Source organism: Hippopotamus amphibius, chromosome 4 (assembly GCF_030028045.1).
Source record: "Hippopotamus amphibius kiboko isolate mHipAmp2 chromosome 4, mHipAmp2.hap2, whole genome shotgun sequence".
NCBI classification, from domain to species: Eukaryota; Metazoa; Chordata; class Mammalia; order Artiodactyla; family Hippopotamidae; genus Hippopotamus; species Hippopotamus amphibius.
In genome coordinates, this window is record NC_080189.1 from 128,703,913 (window position 1) to 128,722,797 (window position 18,885).

General features: G+C 46.6%; 1 protein-coding gene across 3 annotated transcripts in view; it reads right to left on the reverse strand.

Moving 5' to 3' along the window:
• Positions 1–18,885, reverse strand: part of FAM107B (family with sequence similarity 107 member B) — a 71,596-nt gene that overhangs the window by 7,932 nt on the left and 44,779 nt on the right. For all 3 annotated transcript variants that reach the window (XM_057733525.1, XM_057733527.1, XM_057733526.1), the window contains exon 2: positions 2,021–2,204. In XM_057733525.1, the coding sequence (XP_057589508.1) occupies positions 2,021–2,148 (128 nt within the window). In that variant the 5' untranslated portion in view covers positions 2,149–2,204. The remainder of the gene's footprint in view (positions 1–2,020; positions 2,205–18,885) is intronic.

Sequence of the window (18,885 nt, forward strand, 5' to 3'; positions counted from 1 at the left end):
TGAGGATATCAAATTCAAAGTTTTGTTTTGTGTTTTTTTTGTTTTTTGTTTTCTTTTATGTGACAAAGACAGGTAGAAGCTAAGCACTTACTCAAAAAGGATCAAACTCACATTCTATCGAATAAGCGTTAATCTGGCAGCACCGTAGCGTGCTGGGGACAGAAAGCAAATCATGTTCCCACTTCTGGAGGGAGAGATATAGTTACAAAGAGTTCCTGGGACAGGAGACAGGAGTTCTGGCAGAGGTACACTCAGACGGAGAACTGCCATAAAAATGCCCCTCATCCCCCCTTTTAAAATATTTTATTTTGGGGACTTCCCTAGTGGTGCAGTGGTTAAGGATCTGCCTGCCAGTGCAGGGGACACGGGTTCGATCCCTGGTCTGGGAAGAGCCCACATGGCACAGAACAACTAAGCCCATGTGCCACAACTACTGAGCCCGTGTGCCACAACTACTGAAGCCCGTGTGCCTAGAGCCCGTGCTCCACAATAAGAGAAGCCACCGCAGTGAAAAGCCGGCACACTACAATGAAGAGTAGCCCCCGCTCTCTACAACTAGAGAAAACCCACACGCAGCAAGAAGACCCAATGCAGCCAAAACCAAAGAAATAAATTTATTTTTAAAAATTTTTTAAATTTTTAATTAGGCCTTCCTTCCAAAACATTACCCCCACGCCTAACTTGGTGCACATCTTTCAGTGCAGTGGGCAGTAGCTACCTATTCACCAACGCTTAGCAAGGAGTGAGTGAGTGCTCCACAGTTCAGATCAACAAACAGTTTTAGTCTGAAGATCTGAAAACAGGTCTAAATGAAGCTGAATAGACCTTAAATAAAGTAGCCTTGTGTGCTAATAAATAAAGCAACTTTTCACCCTCAGCTCTTCCAGTCCAGTAGCCCTGTCCAGAATCACTTAAAAAGCAGAGTACCAGCCATAAAAAAAGAATGAAATAACGCCATTCGCTGCCAAATGGGTGGACTAGAGATTATCATACTAAGCAAAGTAAGTCAGAAAAAGACAAATACCGTAGGATATCACTTCTATGTGGAATCTAAAATGCAACACAAATGAACTTATCTATGAAACAGACTCACAGACAGAGCAAACAGACTTGTGGTTGCCGAGTGGGGTGGGTAAGGGAGGCACGGATTGGGAGTTTGGGATGAGCAGATGCAAACTATGATATACAGGATAGATGAACAACAACAAGGTCCTACTGTAGAGCACAGGCAACTATACTGAATATCCGGTGAGAAACCATAATGGAAAAGAATATGAAAAATATACATATATGTATATAACTGAGTCACTCTGCTCTACAGAAGAAATTAACACAACATTGTAAACCAACTATACTTCAATAGAATAAATTTAAAAATAAAAAAGGCAGAGTACATTAAACCCAATGCCCAAAATGACGTACGACACAGGTGGAACTAACCAATGGTTTACAAAGAAGACAGAAGATAAATGTTTTGCTCCTCCCCCCTAAAAATTAACAATAAAAATGAGGACAGTAATCGTTTAAAATGCTACCTGAAAACAAAGAAACGAAAACGTGAGAAAGGGGGTCCTTATCTACTGTTAAGTCTGATGTGGTTCTAGAGACTTCTGTCTGCCACTCTACAAATGCTAACGGGGGTGGCATCTGGTTCTCACGTTTCCCCAAATATATGGGGAAAATTCAGACTTTCTACAAATCTAAGAAACAATGTATTCCTCTTCAATGTAGGACACACCTTCTTTCATCCTTAATCCAGTCCCCTCCATACAAATTCTAAAATACATGTCCACCTGAGAGGGGACCAGGACCACAGAACTCTGAGCAACCCTGGGGGTGGCAACTGGGCCTGCAGACAGCTTTACATCCATGGACTCAAGGATGCTAAAGGAACAGGGAAGCTTTAAATACGGTCAAAACCCAAAAAACGCTTTGAAGCCTTTGTAAATGTAACTAAAATTAAATCTAGTTACCTTAAAAAGTCCCCCTGAGGAAAACTCCGCTCGATAAACCCTCTTACCTTTTTTGATTCATAAGAAGCTCTCTGTGAAGGTCTTGATGGTTCCGGGATGTTTTGACAGGATTGACTAGTTTCTGAGGCCTAATTAGCTCGGGATTGTCATCGTCTATGTAGTCTGGCTCAGCCATGATGTTTCTCGGGATGTGATACGTGTCCTTCCGGTCAGAATCCTCCAGTGGGCTGTCTGAAACAGAAAGACAGATTCACTGTGGTCTCTGCTCAGACATCTGCAGGGAGGCAGAGGCTAAGGATGGCCGAGCAGGTCCAGCAGCTGACACTCGCATCCTCCGTGGGGCCCCTTCCTTCCTTCACAGAAAACTCTCTGAAGCTCAGTCAGAGCGGTGGGGGTGGCACAGAGAGGGAGGAGCCCACCTGTTTCTGGGCTGCTGACAACTAGAGCAAAGGAGTCCCACAGCCTGACGGGTCACCACCAGGCTCCCCCTGAGCTTCAAGTCACACAGGTGCTACCCACCACCACGTCTAAATACCAGCTGCAACCCACGACAAGCACCTGGGCACCAGGTCCTTCATGCTCCCTTCAGCCTCCAAACTAAAAGGCACTAGAAACGTACAGACCCTGGACCCTGCATCAGTGGTCAGCGGCTCCCTGGACGCACAGCAGCCTCCTTATCCCGCCAAGCTACTGGTCCCCATCTCCTTCCCACCCATGTGAGCGCCCTGGGGGCTTCATCCTGTTCACAGCCTTTGGAATCCTTCCTCAAATGCCACCTTCTCGGAGAGGCCCGACCTCCTAACCGCCCTGCTTAAACCCGCAATCTCTCCCCAGCATCTCCAGCTTCATCGAAGCCACAGACTGATTTGTCACTGGTCACCTAGAGCAGATGCTCCTGAGGGCAAGGATTTCCTCTGCACACATCCCATCACCCAGCTGCTAGAACCTCACCTGGGAGGGAAGAAGGGAGGGAGGGAGGGATGGGGGGACACCTGGCAGCAGAGCCTGGCTCTCCAAGCTCACTGACAGGAAGGAGGAGGAGGCTTCACTGGAGAACAGAGCAGAACCACCCTATATGATTTCTTTCTGGGCTTGGACTCTGGATCAGCAAGTGAAAGGAACACATGACGTGATGACCCCTGGGTCCTTTAGCCCGTGTTCAATTGCAAGTGCATGTGTGTAAGAGGCCCGTGGAGAGCAAGGCGCACATCTCCTTCCTTACTCCCCTGCAGCGGCCTGAGGTGGTGTGACAGAGTGGGCACTGCACATTTGTGAATGCACAGCACATTTCATGAGACGGAAGAGAAAAGTCACGGAGGCAAGAGCTGGGGGGACACGGCTGGCTGAGCGGAGGCTGGAAACCCCCGAGGTCCACATGGCAGGTCCACCTGCAGACCCCTGGGCATGTCTCTCAGCGCTGACCCCCTCGGTGCTCCCCGTCCCAACACACACAAATCTTTCAAAATAACCAACATGCCATTTTATGCTTCCCTGTCCTCATGATGACTCTCAGCGCTGACCCCCTCGGTGCTCCCTGTCCCAACACACACAAATCTTTCAAAATAACCAACATGCCATTTTATGCTTCCCTGTCCTCATGATGACTTAATTTTCCAAATCAAAAGTCAGATGCAGGGCCTGACTACAGCAGAGCATCTGACAGCGGGCCTTCCCTGGAAATTAACGTTTGTTAATTCTCTGGCCAGCGCTATGTACACCCCCAGGTGGAGCGGGGATCCGAGAACAGGGCAAGGGAGGAAGGGAGGGTCCCATCCAAGCGGGCTCACACCCAGTACCACCACCTGTCCCCATTCTTCCAAGTGAGTCTAGGGACTGGCCCCTCTGCACCGCTGGAGCCCCAGCAGCACATGCAGACATACTTCCAGTACAAAGTGCTTCCTCACACGTGGGAACCACAGGTGTCCGTCTATTCTGTACAAGAACCAGAACAATTTCTTCTCCAGCTTTAAATCTGCAGGTCCAGCCAAGTGTCCGGCACATGGCAGAAGCTGAATAAATGTTGAACTTAATCAAAACTATACTAAATAAAAAGAGGAAAGAGTTTCCGTGAACAAGCTCCTAGACAGAAGGCAGGCTCCATCTTTATTTCTGCCCATGAAATCAACACCCTGAGCAAACACCTAAGTGAGGGGGGTGTGTGTTTACACATGGGGCAGGGGTGCAGGGAGGAGAGACACGGATATGTGATTCCATGGACTCTGGCATGGGGGTGGGGGAGTATACATCGGAAAAGAATACAGATGCGTTTTCAAGTAAAATTTTAAAACAAATAAAACGGGTCTAGAGGCTGCTGGCTACAGGACTTTTGGTCTCAAAGTCATCAGTGATGTTCTCCTGAAACTCTGAATTGTCCCAAACAGCAGCCAACAATTACCCAGTGCTTTGGAGAAGGCAGGTATGTGATCACATCTGATAACCGCAACAATCCTACAATCAGAAGAACTAGAATCTCCACTCCACAGTCAATAAATGAACAAAAGTTAACTAACTCGCCCAGGTTAATTTTACCAGTAGTGTAAATCTCAAACTAAAAAAAAAAAAAAAGAAAAGAAATGAAAATGAACACTCTCCGAGCTTAAAACCCACATTCTGTCTACCAAATTATGATGCTTCCTATTTTTATAGAAAAAATCTTTTGAAAACTACCATGAAAATAAAGAGGAGAAAAACCCAAAGAATAAATTAAATCAACTAAAATAGAAAAAGTGTAGCTGCATCATCTATTTATATATTTTAGGTATAAATGCATGACTAAGGCTCAAAATTAACAAGCAATAATATATATACACACACATATATCTAACAAATTATACCAAACATTATTTAAACGCTATCTGCATTGATCTTTTAAAAACAAGCATGCCTGCAGCCCTCCCCCAAATGGAAACGCACAAACCTCACCCTTGGTAGGTTAGCGACCCCATCACAACAGCCTGACTTAACGTGCTCCACGGAGAATGTGCTCCTCGGTGGAGATGGAAGATGCACCAGACACACCCGGACGCAGTCTTGATTTTGCTGAAAAGCCAACAGCAGTTTCATCCTAGTTAATCAGTAGACAAGAAGGCCAGTGTGCTTCCATAAAAGGGTCGGCTTCTCTGCCCTTAATAACCAGGGATAATCTCGACATCAAATGCAAACAGATTCCTGCCTCCCGAGGTCAAGGCGGTGTCAGCAGGGGAGCAAAGCCCGTGGACGGGTGGAGAAGAGTGTCCCAGACACCGGGAATGAGGCAGGAGTCAGCAGCGCTCCTGATGGGTCTGAGGAAGGACAGCTGCCAGGAGGGTGGGGATGGAGAGGGACCAGCGGGGGCGCGGTGGGGGGGAGGGGGGACATGACATGGGAACTCGATGGCCAGTGTAAGGGCTCTGGCCTTTGCCCTGAGTGACAGCAGGGTCCCATCCAGGGCTCTGGGCAGGGAAGTGACGAGCTCTGACTCGTGTCCAGATGATGACTAACTCCGAGGGTAGGACAGACCAAGGCAGCCGAGGAAAGCCTCCGGGAGGCAGCGGTCAGGGCACCCAGGTGAGAGATGGTTTGGACCAGATGGTGGCAGGCAGGTCAGGATGTCGTTTCATCCTGGCCCTCGGGACTTCCTGAAGGACTGAACGTGAGGCGTGAGACACAGCAGAGGGATCAAGGATGCCTTGCAGGGCTCTGGCCCGAGCAACAAGGTGGTGGCCTCGTGGTGGAGGCCGTGAGGACAGCTGATGGGAGTGAGGTCAGGAGCCCCCTTTGGGATGTGCTGGGTGGGGGACGTCGCTGGACACCTGAGTGGTGATGGTGACTGGGCAGCGGCTGGAGGGGATCTGCCGTAAATGAAGGTGCAAACATCTTCCTTCTTCTTTCCCCCTGGTTTGCCCTTCTTCTAAGTGGAGACAGGAAAGGGGCTCCAGCCTGAGTCAAGCATGTAGACCTCAAGCGTGACTGCGAACCAGGCTGAGGGAGTCCTTGCAGACCCTGTGCGATAGACCACACTGGGGTCTGGGAAAGGTCAGTTATGAGAAGGAGGGTGGACTGGCTGGGAGCCACTCTACATCCCTGTGAGCTCCGAGCGGTGCCGATGGCCGGGAAACTATCATCTGGGATCCTTTTCAGTGACTTTCCACCCTGGAGCCACAATGTGGCAATAACCATCTCAATGACCTCCTCGTTTGACTTTCTTCTCTCTGCCCACAACCGTCCACACGGCTCCCAAGGCTGGGAAACACAACTCGGATCATAAGGGAACTCTTCCAGCTCAAAGATCCTGTCCTCGATGAAAGGGAAACGAACACTCACTGCTCCCCGTATGTTCACAAGTCCCTGCCTTCCTCACCAGCATCCTTTGCCTGTACCATGGCCTCCAGCAGGGATGCTGATCCTTTTCCTACCCATCCCTGGACCACAAAGCCAAATCTCACTCATGCCTTCAGGTCTAGATGAATGTCAAATCTTCCACGAAGCCTCCCCTAACTCCCCAGGTGCCATTCTCTGACCTCTGGACAACGATGGGATTCTCTTCACTCCCTTTTCCTAGTACTCACCAACCCTTCATCTTGTATTACAGCAAAACATACATAAATGTTATCGTCTCTTCGCTGCAAAAGACCGCATCTGGTTTACGTTCATATTCCTCGGAACCCTGGGACTGAGTCGATGAACAGTCCTTAAATGAAGGAACAGAGTCCAGGAATAACTACCAGGAGAGGGAGCCCCGGAGCTGTTTGGAGTCCAGCACTATGAGGTTAAAGCTTGGAAGGACTCTGAGCATCAAGTAATCCACAGCCAAAAGGAAAGAGAAGACAAATACATCTGGAAGTAAAGGCACTCTGTAAGTGGATATTATTACTGCTACATGAAACACTCTTCCAGAAAGTAACATGCAGACACTCTTGTCAGATACATGCCCCTGGCCCAGTAACTGATTCATAAAGTAATTTTTTTTTTAAACTATCAAATCAGTGAAGGTAAATGAGGGTCAGTTCAGTATGGAGAAGAAAACCTGGCTTGAGATCTTGGACAATGCTTAAGATCCCTGCCTCTTGGTTCTCCAACCTTCTAAAATGAGTGTTGTAAGAACAGGCTGACATGTGGATGTAAGTACTCGGTATAATCTCTGCCATGTCTGATACCAGATTCAATAAATGGAAGCTATTATGAGTCAAACTATGTGACCAACAACATTCCATATTTTACTCAGAGGTCTGGGAAACCAAGGCCTTTAAAGCATGTGAGTTCTTCAAAAACAGAAGAGTTCGACTAGATGATCCACAGATACTGAAATGAAGGCACAAACATTTTCCCTCTTCTTCCTCTCCAGTTTGCCCTTCTTCACAACCAGAGCTGGGAAAGGGTCAAGGAAGCCCCCTTCATGTTCTCGCTGGTAACATTCAATGGTTCTAAGACCCATTCGTGCTACAAACTTTAAGAACCTTCTGCAAAGTTGTAAGAAGGTCTATCACGCACACACGGAGTTCTGAATGGCTCTGGCTGCAGTGCAGGCTGTGTAGCAAGGAAACTGGGCTGCTGGTGAGGACCTCTGATGCTGTTCTGAGGCGGCGGGGGTTCACTGAAAGATTTAAAGCCGTCGAGTAGCAACACAGATCTGCGTTTTAGACAGATACTTATGCTATGCACTGAAAAATGTGACCTGATGAAAACTCTGCCTTTAATTCTTGTAAATCAACAAACAGAAGTCATTACTAAACTTCACTATCCCACAGAGTAAGGAAATCCCAACTTTATACATGCCTTCTGAGTCTTTGATTTGCACTTTTGTTTTCCCCTTTTAAAGGTTAACTCTGGGCCCAGGCCTCTGCCTGTCCTGGGTATTTTGTGTTGATTGCTTTCCAGAGGCGAATAACCATCCTCACAGAAAAACTGCACAAATGGACTAATTTAATAAGACAAACATTCACGGCATCTGGGTTTCCCATCAGACTGTTCTTGATTCCAGCAGTTCATTTACATATTGCTACATCACAAAGATAATTTTTTTTTCCTTTTGGCCGCAGGGCTTATGGGATCTTAGTTCCCTGACCATCGATTGAACCTGGACTCTCAGCAGTGACAGCACACAGTCCTAACCACTGGACACCAGAGAATTTCCACAAAGATAAAAATTTAAACCTAATCTTATCAGATGAAAAACCAGAATTTACAGATTATGCTAAGTTCCATGTTTACCTCATTATTTAAAATCGAATTCTACCTAGAAGCGCTAATAGATGAATCCTTGAGAAAACAATACCTGAAACCTGTCGGTGCACGCAGCTTACAGCTGTACTAGAACCAAACGAAGCTAAACAATTAAACGTCTAAAGTGCTGCGACATCTTCTGGAAAGTGGAAAGTAATTCCGAGGCAGTTTTTACAAGCATTTGTTTCCCAGGCTGTCTCTAAGAGATACTAGCAACCCTCTCACGATACCCTGAAAAACCCAAGCCATTTACAATTGCAGGCCGGCCAAATCCAGGCCTGGGTCAGCCTGGAAGGGGAAGGGCTGTCCCTGGACCAAAGCAATCTCCGCAGCAGCCACGGTCCCCAGAAGGGAGGCTGGATGTGAGGAGAAAGGCCTTGAGAGAGCAGAGGGTGAGTTAAAATGTCAATTTCTCCCAAACAGCCAAGGGCTCCACTTACAAACTCCTGAGCCTGGAGCAAACCTAAGGATTCAGTCTCATCGTCAGGAGATAGCGGCACCATCTGGTACCCAAAGGCATCAGACAAGTGCCCAGATGACCTTTGTGGCCACAAACCTAAACGAAGGCTGACAAATGACGCTGAACCAGAGAAATCCACAAGAGCTCAGACATGTGACTTTTCCAACTCTGCCCAGCCCACTGCTGCTGGAACTTCAGACTCGAAATAAACTGGCCGCAAAGATGCTGCTGTACTCATGCCAAACAGTGACGCGCTTGGGAAAATACCAAACCAGTTTTCTCATCCGTTTTTTCATCCCCCAAAAATGTATTTTTACAAAAAAAATAAGGCACATATTTTATATTTAGAATATGGGAAAGAAGGCAAGAAGAAACCTCAGGAAGACAGAACGTGTGCCAATGGTAAAGATAAGCTGGTCAGGGTGAGGTGGGACCAGCCAGCAGGTGGCGACGGCTCCGCAAATAATGAGACGTCCATTTTCATGATGACACCCACACCTCACCCCGACCCGCAGCACTGTTAGTAAGAGCATCAGAGAGATGCAACAGAATCCATTGTGGAGTCACTGTGCATCTTCCCTCGATGTTGTACATAAGTTTCCATCATTTAAGCCTCACGACAGCCCAGTGAGGCAGGAGGTTTTATTCCCTATGAAGTCTCCAAATTCCCTATAAACTCAGACAGCTTCAAGGATGTGGGCTCCAGGTCACACCAACTGGGTCTAAATTCCAATTCTTTCATTTACTGTAAGTGTGACTTTGTACCAAGTTTCCTCACCAGTTTAAAAAGAAGAAGAAGAAAAAGAGGAAAAAGAAGAGGAAGAAGAAGAAGGACAGATTATCTTATAGGGTTATGAGAAATAAATGAGAAACACATACCCAGTGCAGGGCCTAGAATAGTAAGCCTTTAGTAAGTGTCACCTGTGATGGGTGCTGTCATTGGCAACAAATAACAATGACAAGTAAAAATAACCCTGTTACTGCTGTCCTAGGTTACATCGCTACGAAAGGGCAGGACCAGGATTTGAACTTGGGTCTGTCTAATTCCAAAGGGATGCACTCAAGCATCCCACTCTTCTGGGCCGGGAAAATGGAGGTGGGGGTGGGTAGAAGAGGAGAGAACAAGTTTCATCTTAACAGGATGACTTTCCCTCTCAAAAAGCCTTCAGAAGCTTTATAACACCATAGCCTTATAATCCCAACCAGAAAACATCTTGCAGAAAATCACATTAGAGCGGGGCAAGGTGGCAAGAGAGGCACATTTTCTTTAAAACACAAAAATGTTTTTATAAGGATGCTCAGAGTAGCACTATTCATAACAGCCCCGAACTGGAAGCAACCCAAATGTCCATTAACAGTCGGATGCAGAAGTAGACTGTGGCGTGAGGATACAACGGAAGAAGAACACACAGCAATGAGAATGACAGTAGCAGCACGACCAAATCTCGCAAATACAACATCAGCAAGGGAAAAGCCAGACACACAAGCGTCCATCCTGATCATTCCATAGATGTGATGTTCAAAACAGGCAAAACCAATCTCTGGTGTCAGATGTCAGGATAACGGTTGCCTTGGGAGCTGAGAGCAAGTGGATGGGGAGAAAGGATGCTTCTGGGATGCTGGTTAAGGTTCTGTTTTCTGATACAGGTTCTGGTTACACAGCCATATTCACTCTGAAAATTCACCAATCAATTCACTTTTGGGGCTTATGCCCTTCTCTGTGTGTGTATTATACCTCAATAAATACAGTACATATTAAATAGCTATTAAACTTACAATCTAGAGAGCATTCAGTTGCTGCTATACTATTACAGTTTTGTTATTTCATCCATTTTAAACCCTGTTCAGTCCATGAGAAGTAATACCACTTGGTTTGAAGACTACCGATTCTGGATTAGAAGCCTGGTCACGCCACTTACCAGTGACATGATTTTCTACAAATGACTTAACCTGGGTCTTGATTTCCTCACCTGTAAATCAGGGCTCGCAGACCCACGTTTGCAGAACTGTCGCAAGCATTAAAGAGAACTTAAGGAAAACGTTCACCACACATAGTACCAGCCCGTGTGGCAGATGTTCAATAAACTGGACAGTTAAATAGTTTCAACAAATTACTTCATTAATCTAACTCTGCATGAATCAATGTCCTATCAAAGAGAAAAATGGATGACCACAGCTACAAGTATACTAGTTTAGACCAAGTTTAATGGTGAACCCCATCTTGGCCTCTGCTCATTTTCCCAATTTGGACTCAGATGGGAGAGAGAGGGACAGGAAGGCAGAGAGTGGAGAGGAGGAAACAAAACCCCTGCCGGGCTCAGCCAAAGCACGGAGAGGAGTCTGCAGCCCAAGGCTGCCCATGCCGTGAAAATCCTGATCATTTCCCAGTCTCTGGACTTTGGTCTTCTCATCTATACAGCTGAATGGCTATGTCGCTCTGATGTCTCAGTAATCTGCTGTAAATAACTATTCTGCATACAGAGCAATCATATAAACATGAGGGACCTATCAAAACATGTTAGTCCAATATAAAGAGTTGAACTGTTCAAACATCAAGTAACTCTTACAACGTTCACAATGTTAACCTCCCATGGCCCTCGTGGAATCTGAACTCAGGACCCAGTGGCATACAACTCTACAAAAAAGCCAAAACAGAAAACAGGCAAGATCTTTTTAGAGGCATGTTTTTGCATAATGTTCAATCAAACCCTGTGGGAAAGAGGTGGGCAGAGAAGCAATGGGTGGAGGACAGACAACAAAAATGTCCCCCAAAGCACAATACTTTACACTTCTGCACTTCACTCCTCTGGTACTGTAAGCAAAGTGTATTGTTCCTGCACATTCATAATCAACTTTCTATTCTGTTAACACTGCATTTATAGTCTAACACAAAATTACCCGAACACATACAAGAGGTAACCATAAAGTAAACATCTAGGACGTCAGGACCTCAGAGAACGCTTATACCTAAGTTGGGCACCCAAGATCCTGCCGGCGCCTGATCAGAGGAAAGTGATGCTGAAAGTCAACGGATGCAAGTTTGGAATGTTTTCCATGGAAACCAGCAAACTAACCCTGCAACTGAATGCCTTCTGCCTCCTAGCTCCCCAAAGTCCAATGCTCCCCTAAAAAGGAGAGAAAGGAGTTTGCTGTGCTGCCCAATGAGATCATGTTCAAAGCCTAAGTAAAAGTTAACAAAAGAAAATGAAGCAAAAGCAGTTCCTGAATAATCTGGTTTTGCTAGAAAGCCGGATATTCAAGCTACCTTGGAAAAGTGTGAAAACAAACTACCCAGAGAAAATGAAAACAGAAACAAAAAACACTCTGGGGGTGAGAGAGAAAAGTCTCCATGTAGAACAAAATTAATATATAATTGATAAAAATTCACTAAGTTGCTGGGTTGAGGGAGGAAGAGAAAATGGTGAAAGAGATGGATAAAATCCTTCAAGGGCCCTCAGCCAACAGTGACATCCCTGCATCCCATCAGGCAGCCGATCTGGGTGATGTTTTCACTCCGACACCTAAACATATCCGAGAACTTCAGATGAGACAAAGATTCTGCACATTCCCTCCCTCTGCCTCCAGAGAAGATTCTAGAATTCCCTGGTAGAAGGTTATACTACCTAATTCTGCGAGTAGTGAGCGATGACGGGCAGCACATGTCTGAGAGACGGAGAAGGGGCGTCCAGTGCAGGCCTCCCCAGGGTGGGGACCCCAGCACAGCTGCAGGAGGGCCACCACCTCCGCACAGGGCACGGCCGGCAGGGCCTGCTGTGCCACTCGTGTTCTTGCAGGACAACAGCACAGGACGGCTTCTCCATCAAGCAGATGCACTCGGGCTTTTCCCCAAGAAAACAGCTGGGCCTGAGTATGCATCGATAGGTATTTCAACCTGGAAGGACCTTAGTAAATCTCCTCCTTCCCAATTGCTACCTGGGGCGGGGGGAGCAGATGTTTTATCAGATCCAAGGTCCTGTGCTCTGGCCCCCCAGGTCTGTCCACAGGGCTGTGACCTGTGAGGCACCAGGGACAAGAAGACACCACTTGATCCCTAAGAGAAAGAGATCACAGAAAACTTCCCATTTTCCACACAGTCCACATGCGGGGGGTTCCTGGCTTCTTGGGATACACTCCCCAGCCTCTCCCTGGAATTCAAAGCTTCTGTCCATCTCCCTCTCAAGCTGAAAGCCAGCCCCTTGGACGACCCTCTCTCCTGGTTCACCCCACACCTGAGCCCCAGGTGTCCTCTTCCAGCCTGATCTCTCGGTGCTGAAGGTTTTCAGGATCAGGTCCAGCCTAGACCATTCTCTCGGCCCCCCACGCCCTTGGCCCCCCACTCTCTGAGCTGTGTCTCGGTGAGAAGCTCCCCTCTCCTGAGTCTCCCCACAGCCAGCCCACGACCCCACCCCACCCCCCGGGCCATCTCCCTCTTGTCTGCAGTGCTGAGAACAATTTTACCTGGTGCATCCTTCCCGCGTGAACTGGATACTTACCATGAGTCAATTTTTCATCTGTCTCCAGGTGGTCCCCCCTGAAGGACAGATGTGCTTCCCTTCAGAAGGGAAAAGACCTCTGACTGACTTAAGTCATCCCCCAACCTAGAGCACAACATCTAGCCCATAGGCCACCCAAAGTGGAAGCAACCTCACTGTAACTAACTGACGAAGAAGAACTAGAGGAGCTGGGGCCACCCTGTGTCTGTGGCTGAGCTCTGGGGGGCCAGGGGCACATCTGGCTCTACTCCCTCCCGCGTTCCCAGCACCAGGCTGGGCGTCACCCAGCAGGCACCTGAGAGAACCGCACGGAATGAAGGGACCAGACGCTGAAGGACTAGAGAATCCAAACGAAGTAGCTGATCCCACAAAGGCTTTCCTGGTTCCTCTTGAGGTTTCCCTCCTTTCTGTCCCAAAAGGACGCTGTTCACACGTCTCTAAGGATGCTCACAGCTGCTTCTATGAAAACTACAAGTCTGCTTATCCCTCACATTAAAGATGCAAAGGGAAGGCCTGACTTGTCCTCATTTCTTATCCCCAGAAACATGGCTATGCACCTTCCACGTATCGTTCAGCTAAGCTTGACCTGCTGACACGTGACATGCGGTGCTCAGACTTAGAGAAGGGGCCAAACACAGGGGAGGGGGAGAGAGGGCATCTCACGCTTTGAACAGACTCTGTCCTCATATCACCTTGAAAAAGCTCAGAACAAGTGAGAGACAAGTTCCTGGTTCTCCTGATACAGATCAGTCCCGGGAACCAAAGGCCCATTTTTCTAACCCAGCAGACGATGTTTCCTCTTGCCCAAGATGACCCCCCAAAACTCTCACTCAGAGTCCGCCACGTGAGTTGCCGTGTATGAGCTAGGAGTCTCTTGCCCCAGAGAGAGAACTCCGACAGTCACCTGGCGGGAAATAAACCTGAGTGCACAGGCTTGCATGAATATTCCCGGAAAGTAATCAGCACTTCATTAACATGCAGCTCATCAATCTGCACAAACCTCTAAGCAACTGAAATGCTGTCCAATTAACAGATTCCTTTAATAACTGATTACCTTAAACTCACTGGCCTTAAAATTGACGAAGGCTGATAAATTACGCTTATCAACTAACATTTGACAGATGACCATTAAGTTTCTCTCCTAGGTGAAGCCGCATGATGAGAACTGAAGCTCAAGGACCCTTGACTTTACCCATTGAAGAGTGTTTTGTGGTCTCACAGTGTCACCCAGTGGCAGAAGGCACAGTCTGTGTTCAGAGCAGCTGTTGTGTTTTAAACGTATTTGTCACATGTGTTTCTTTACTAAAAGGAAAAGAAGAAAACCATTTTGGGGGAATTGCTCTGAGAAAACTAGTATGTGTGAATTCTAAAAATCATGGGGCTGGCACAAGAAGAGAGCGTCCCTACGTCCAAGGTTACTTTGAAGCCTTTGGGGACCGTACAGGCATGTGCAGATCTGAAGACAGATACGAGGGAATCTCCCGTGACTCAGGGGCGGTGCACGTTCGACATGAAATCGATTCAGTGTCCCAGGCCTGAGCAATAGGGTCACCCCCGCTGTCTGCTTTCTGGTCCACCATTTGGCCACTTCAATTCTCAAAAGCTCGGCTCTCTTGGAACGAGGAAGGGAAACCCAGCCAATTCTGTTCCAAGGTTGAGTACCTGATTTTAAAAACTTATGAGGTGAAGCTTAATTGAAAATAATAACTTATTTAACTTCCTTATCGGTAAAAAGAGAAGGCTGGACCAGATGACCCTGAGATCCCTCCCTGGTTCTAACATCCTGATAATACAGAAGAGTTCGGCTTATCTGCTCTCCCCATCACACGGGCTTCTGAGCCAAGCCTGCGGAACTCTGGCCCCACCATCAGGGCCGAATGGAACCAGGGAGGAGGGTGCCCCCTCTTACGTCCCACACCCCCCCCACCTCGGCCCCCACTCCTCCTCGTTCTTGTTCCCAGTGCGTGACGTCTACGCTGAGCAGGCTTTCTGGTCATGATGCTGCATTTCCCCAGAGGCAGCCACCTTCACTCCAAGTCCCTCTAGAAGAGTCTCAACCACTTGGTCCAGGGCTGGAGATGTCCACACAGGATGTAGTGTGGACTAGACTTTATTAAACCAAAACCCCCAACCCAGGGGGCCCCTAGATACTCTAGTCAAGTACTATGCATATACCAAATATGATCAGTAAAAATGAAGCACTATTTATTCTTCTTTGCATAAAATCCTATAGCAAGTAGCTATTATACTATAATTACATTAATTCACATCTGAACCCTAAAACTACCCTGAAATCAAGCCACAGGTCAGCCCTCTTGCTCCTCCCCTAGTTCTTCCTGACACATCTTTGTCTTCTCCACAAATCCACCTTCTTCCTGCCCACTCCCACCAAGGACCACACACAAGTTTCACAGAGTCAGTGACAGTTTTTTCTCCTCATTGCCTTACGTTCAGAAAATCACTGTCTACTGTGACAGACTACTTGTAAGAAGACAAATTTTTGCTACTTCCTGCCTGAAAAATGTGTGGACAGTCTGTGACAAAAGGCTTTAGCACGTACACACCCGTGAATCTGGTGATTCCACTTGCAGGAATTTACTCCAAAGAGGTAATCAGACATGTACACAAAACATATAAGAATATGTATAAGAATATTTTACATGTGATTTATAACAGAGAAAAAAGAGAGAAACCACTTAAATGTCTGATAAAAATGCAGCTTTAAAATCATATTATCAGAATAAATAACGAAAGGGGAGATATTCATGATGTATCAAATGGCAGAAAAATATCAGGTTCCGAAAGAGTGTGTCCTTTATTTCCTAGTCTGTGCGTTTGCGTGAAAAGAAGCCATTGGGGGTGTCATCCAAGGACCAACAGCATCGGCATCGCCAGGGAGCTTGTCCAGTGCAAGTGCCCTACCTGAAAGGTACTGGATCAGAATCTCTGGGGGAGGGCACAGCCACCTCTGTTTTTATGTGTACTGTGTGCCACACAGCCTCTAAGGTAGATACTAAAATTTGCCCCATTGTACAGATGGGGAAATTGAGGCCCAGAGAGGCAAGGTAACTTACCCAAAGCTGCAAAAGCCAGTGAGTATCAGGTTGCATGGCTAGCTCCAGAGTCTGTCCTCCACACCACTCTGCTCTAGGGCCTCTCTGGGATAACTCTTATATTTGGAAGCGCGCTCTGTGCTCCTTGCCCTAAACCAACAGCATGATGCAAGCCACCCACCCTTGTGTCTTCTTCCTAGTATTTCAGCGCTTCTGTTACAAAGTTACTGATGGGGGAAGGGGGCGTTGCCACTATCACTGGCACCACCACTGACATACCTCCTGGCAAAGACCTGCTTGAAGTCTTTACAAAGATGTTTTGATTTAAGTGCACATTAAATACCAGCCCACATTAGCAGAAAACTTAATGCTCTTGAGTGACAGCATGGAGTGCGATACCAACTGAACATGGAAGGCCTTCCTACCACCAGCAAGAGTGGGACTGCCACTGGCGATTCCACAAACACCCTTGACAAACCACTCGGCCTATCATCGTCGAAATTAGGCAACTTTTGGTCAATTTCTTTTACTTTTTTGGTTTCTGCATTTGAAATTTGCACGTAATGTAATATTTCAATTTTTATATTATGCTATTTTATATTCATAAAATACAAATTTGCAGACAAATGCCACCAGCCTTTATTCCTAAACTGCAAATTTCTGCATAAAGGCGCCTCCCTTGGCACATTTACTGTATGTGATTTTCTAAGGCAGAAACACCTCAGTTATTCATTTCAGGAGACTACAAAGGGGATGGACTGGGAAGATGGTAGCTTTAGGCCTGGCCCCTCCTGAGAGGAAGCAAACTACACAGACCAGAAAAAACTTCCTGCTGGACTAGTTTTCAAAGCCCTCAAATATTCCTGTCTTCAGGAGCAGAATAATAATTCCATAAAATGCATGACCTGGTCCAGCTGGGCAACCAAACATTTTCCAAAGCGGAAACAATCTTCAAAGGGACTCAATCAGAGGAACTCAGAAAGACCAGAGACCATCTGTTCAACTTCCCCAGCATCACAGATGAGGAGACTGAGGCCCAGAGAGATGGGCGCTTGGCTACCTGCACAGAGAAGGTAGCCAAGCCTGGACTGAAACCCGTGTCTGCCGCTGGCCCTCACTTGGCTGGACCACACTGCCTCTCTCACCTCTGACTCCTATACTGAACTATACAAATTTTCTAAACTGATTTTCTACATTTTCAACTGATTTGGGGGGGGTGTTTTTGGCACTGGCACTAACACCACCATTAACATTACCTCTTGATCAATAACTGGATGACATCTTTGAAGATGATAATATGCTTCATTTATAAGTATCCACACTTCCATCTGCTTCTATTGTATATCCTGCCAAACTCCAGAAGAGTACAAAGTCACTGTGATGATTAAAAATAAAAGATGCCTCTTCGGGTAGGAGAAAACGAATCATCTGCCTTTTTTTTTTACTTAACCTGATATTAACATGGAGCAACTACCATGTTAGAAATCAGGGACTGCTCAGACACAGTGACTTCAGACATGCTCTTCAGCCTCTCTGCTGACCATGTCATCCTTCTCCTATTCAAACCTACCCTTCCTCAAGCATCAGTAACTGTTGGATAAAATCAAATAAACTATTGGAAAAGTGAAAATCAGCCCTACTGACAACAGGAGAAGTAAAGACAGGCCTTACTGACAATTGACCCCAATATGCCATCAGCCGGTAAGGAAGCTCAGCATAGGACCCAGACGCTGAGCCCATTCTACCTCCACAAAAACGAATGGCCATCCCTTTCTCACTAACCAGTGACTACTAACTCTTCACTAAGTGACAGCTCTAACCCCACTTTAATCTCCTGCCTCCTATATAAAAATTAAGATACCCAATCACTGAACTGCACCTGCTTCCTGACCACATCCAACCCGGGTCTGGCCCCATTTCTCTAACCCCACCTACAAAGCACCCAGCACGAACACGGACCCAACTCTGCCTTTCCCAGAGAATCCCAGCGTTCTTCCGGGCTATACTCGACCCACTGCAGAAGCTAAATGAACCGAGTCTCTCTACAATGACATGTACATTGCTGGTGGTTGCTGGCTGGGGGGGATTCAACACTCTTTTGTCTTACTAAGTTACTAGCAACATGAGGTAGAGTAGAAAGAACCTCAAATAAAAGGTCCACAAACCTAAATCCTGACATCACTTCTCTGGGTCTGTTTCCTTACTGGTAAAATGACAGTCAGTTATCCTATATTTTACAACGTTTCATCTCAGATACTCTATATGTCAGCCATATTGTGGGTCAAATAGGTTTATTTCCATGGAAGAAGGTGCTCTGACTTCCAATCAATCAACTTAACTTTTTCACTTTTAAAATACAGCACAGTTGCAGTTTGTCTGGAAAACTTCATTTTTCACTCTTAAAGAGATCTTCATGTGAGAAAAAATAGTTACAATTCTGTGTTTTTCTGAATGGTTAACATGTTTCATAATTATACAAACATAAGCTGACTCATTTGATTTCTGCTTCCACAGTGAAAAATTAGCGTGAGGTTTGGGGCACGTCTCCGTCTGGGTCTTTGGAGAATTGTCTGGCACTAACGAAACCCCAGAGAGCAGCTATGGGCACATCCCAGGTACTTTTAATTAAAGTCTGTTTTCCCACTCACCCCTCTTCTGGTTACGCCATGGGCTTTCTGTGAATAACAAAGTGCCAGTCTTGTTAT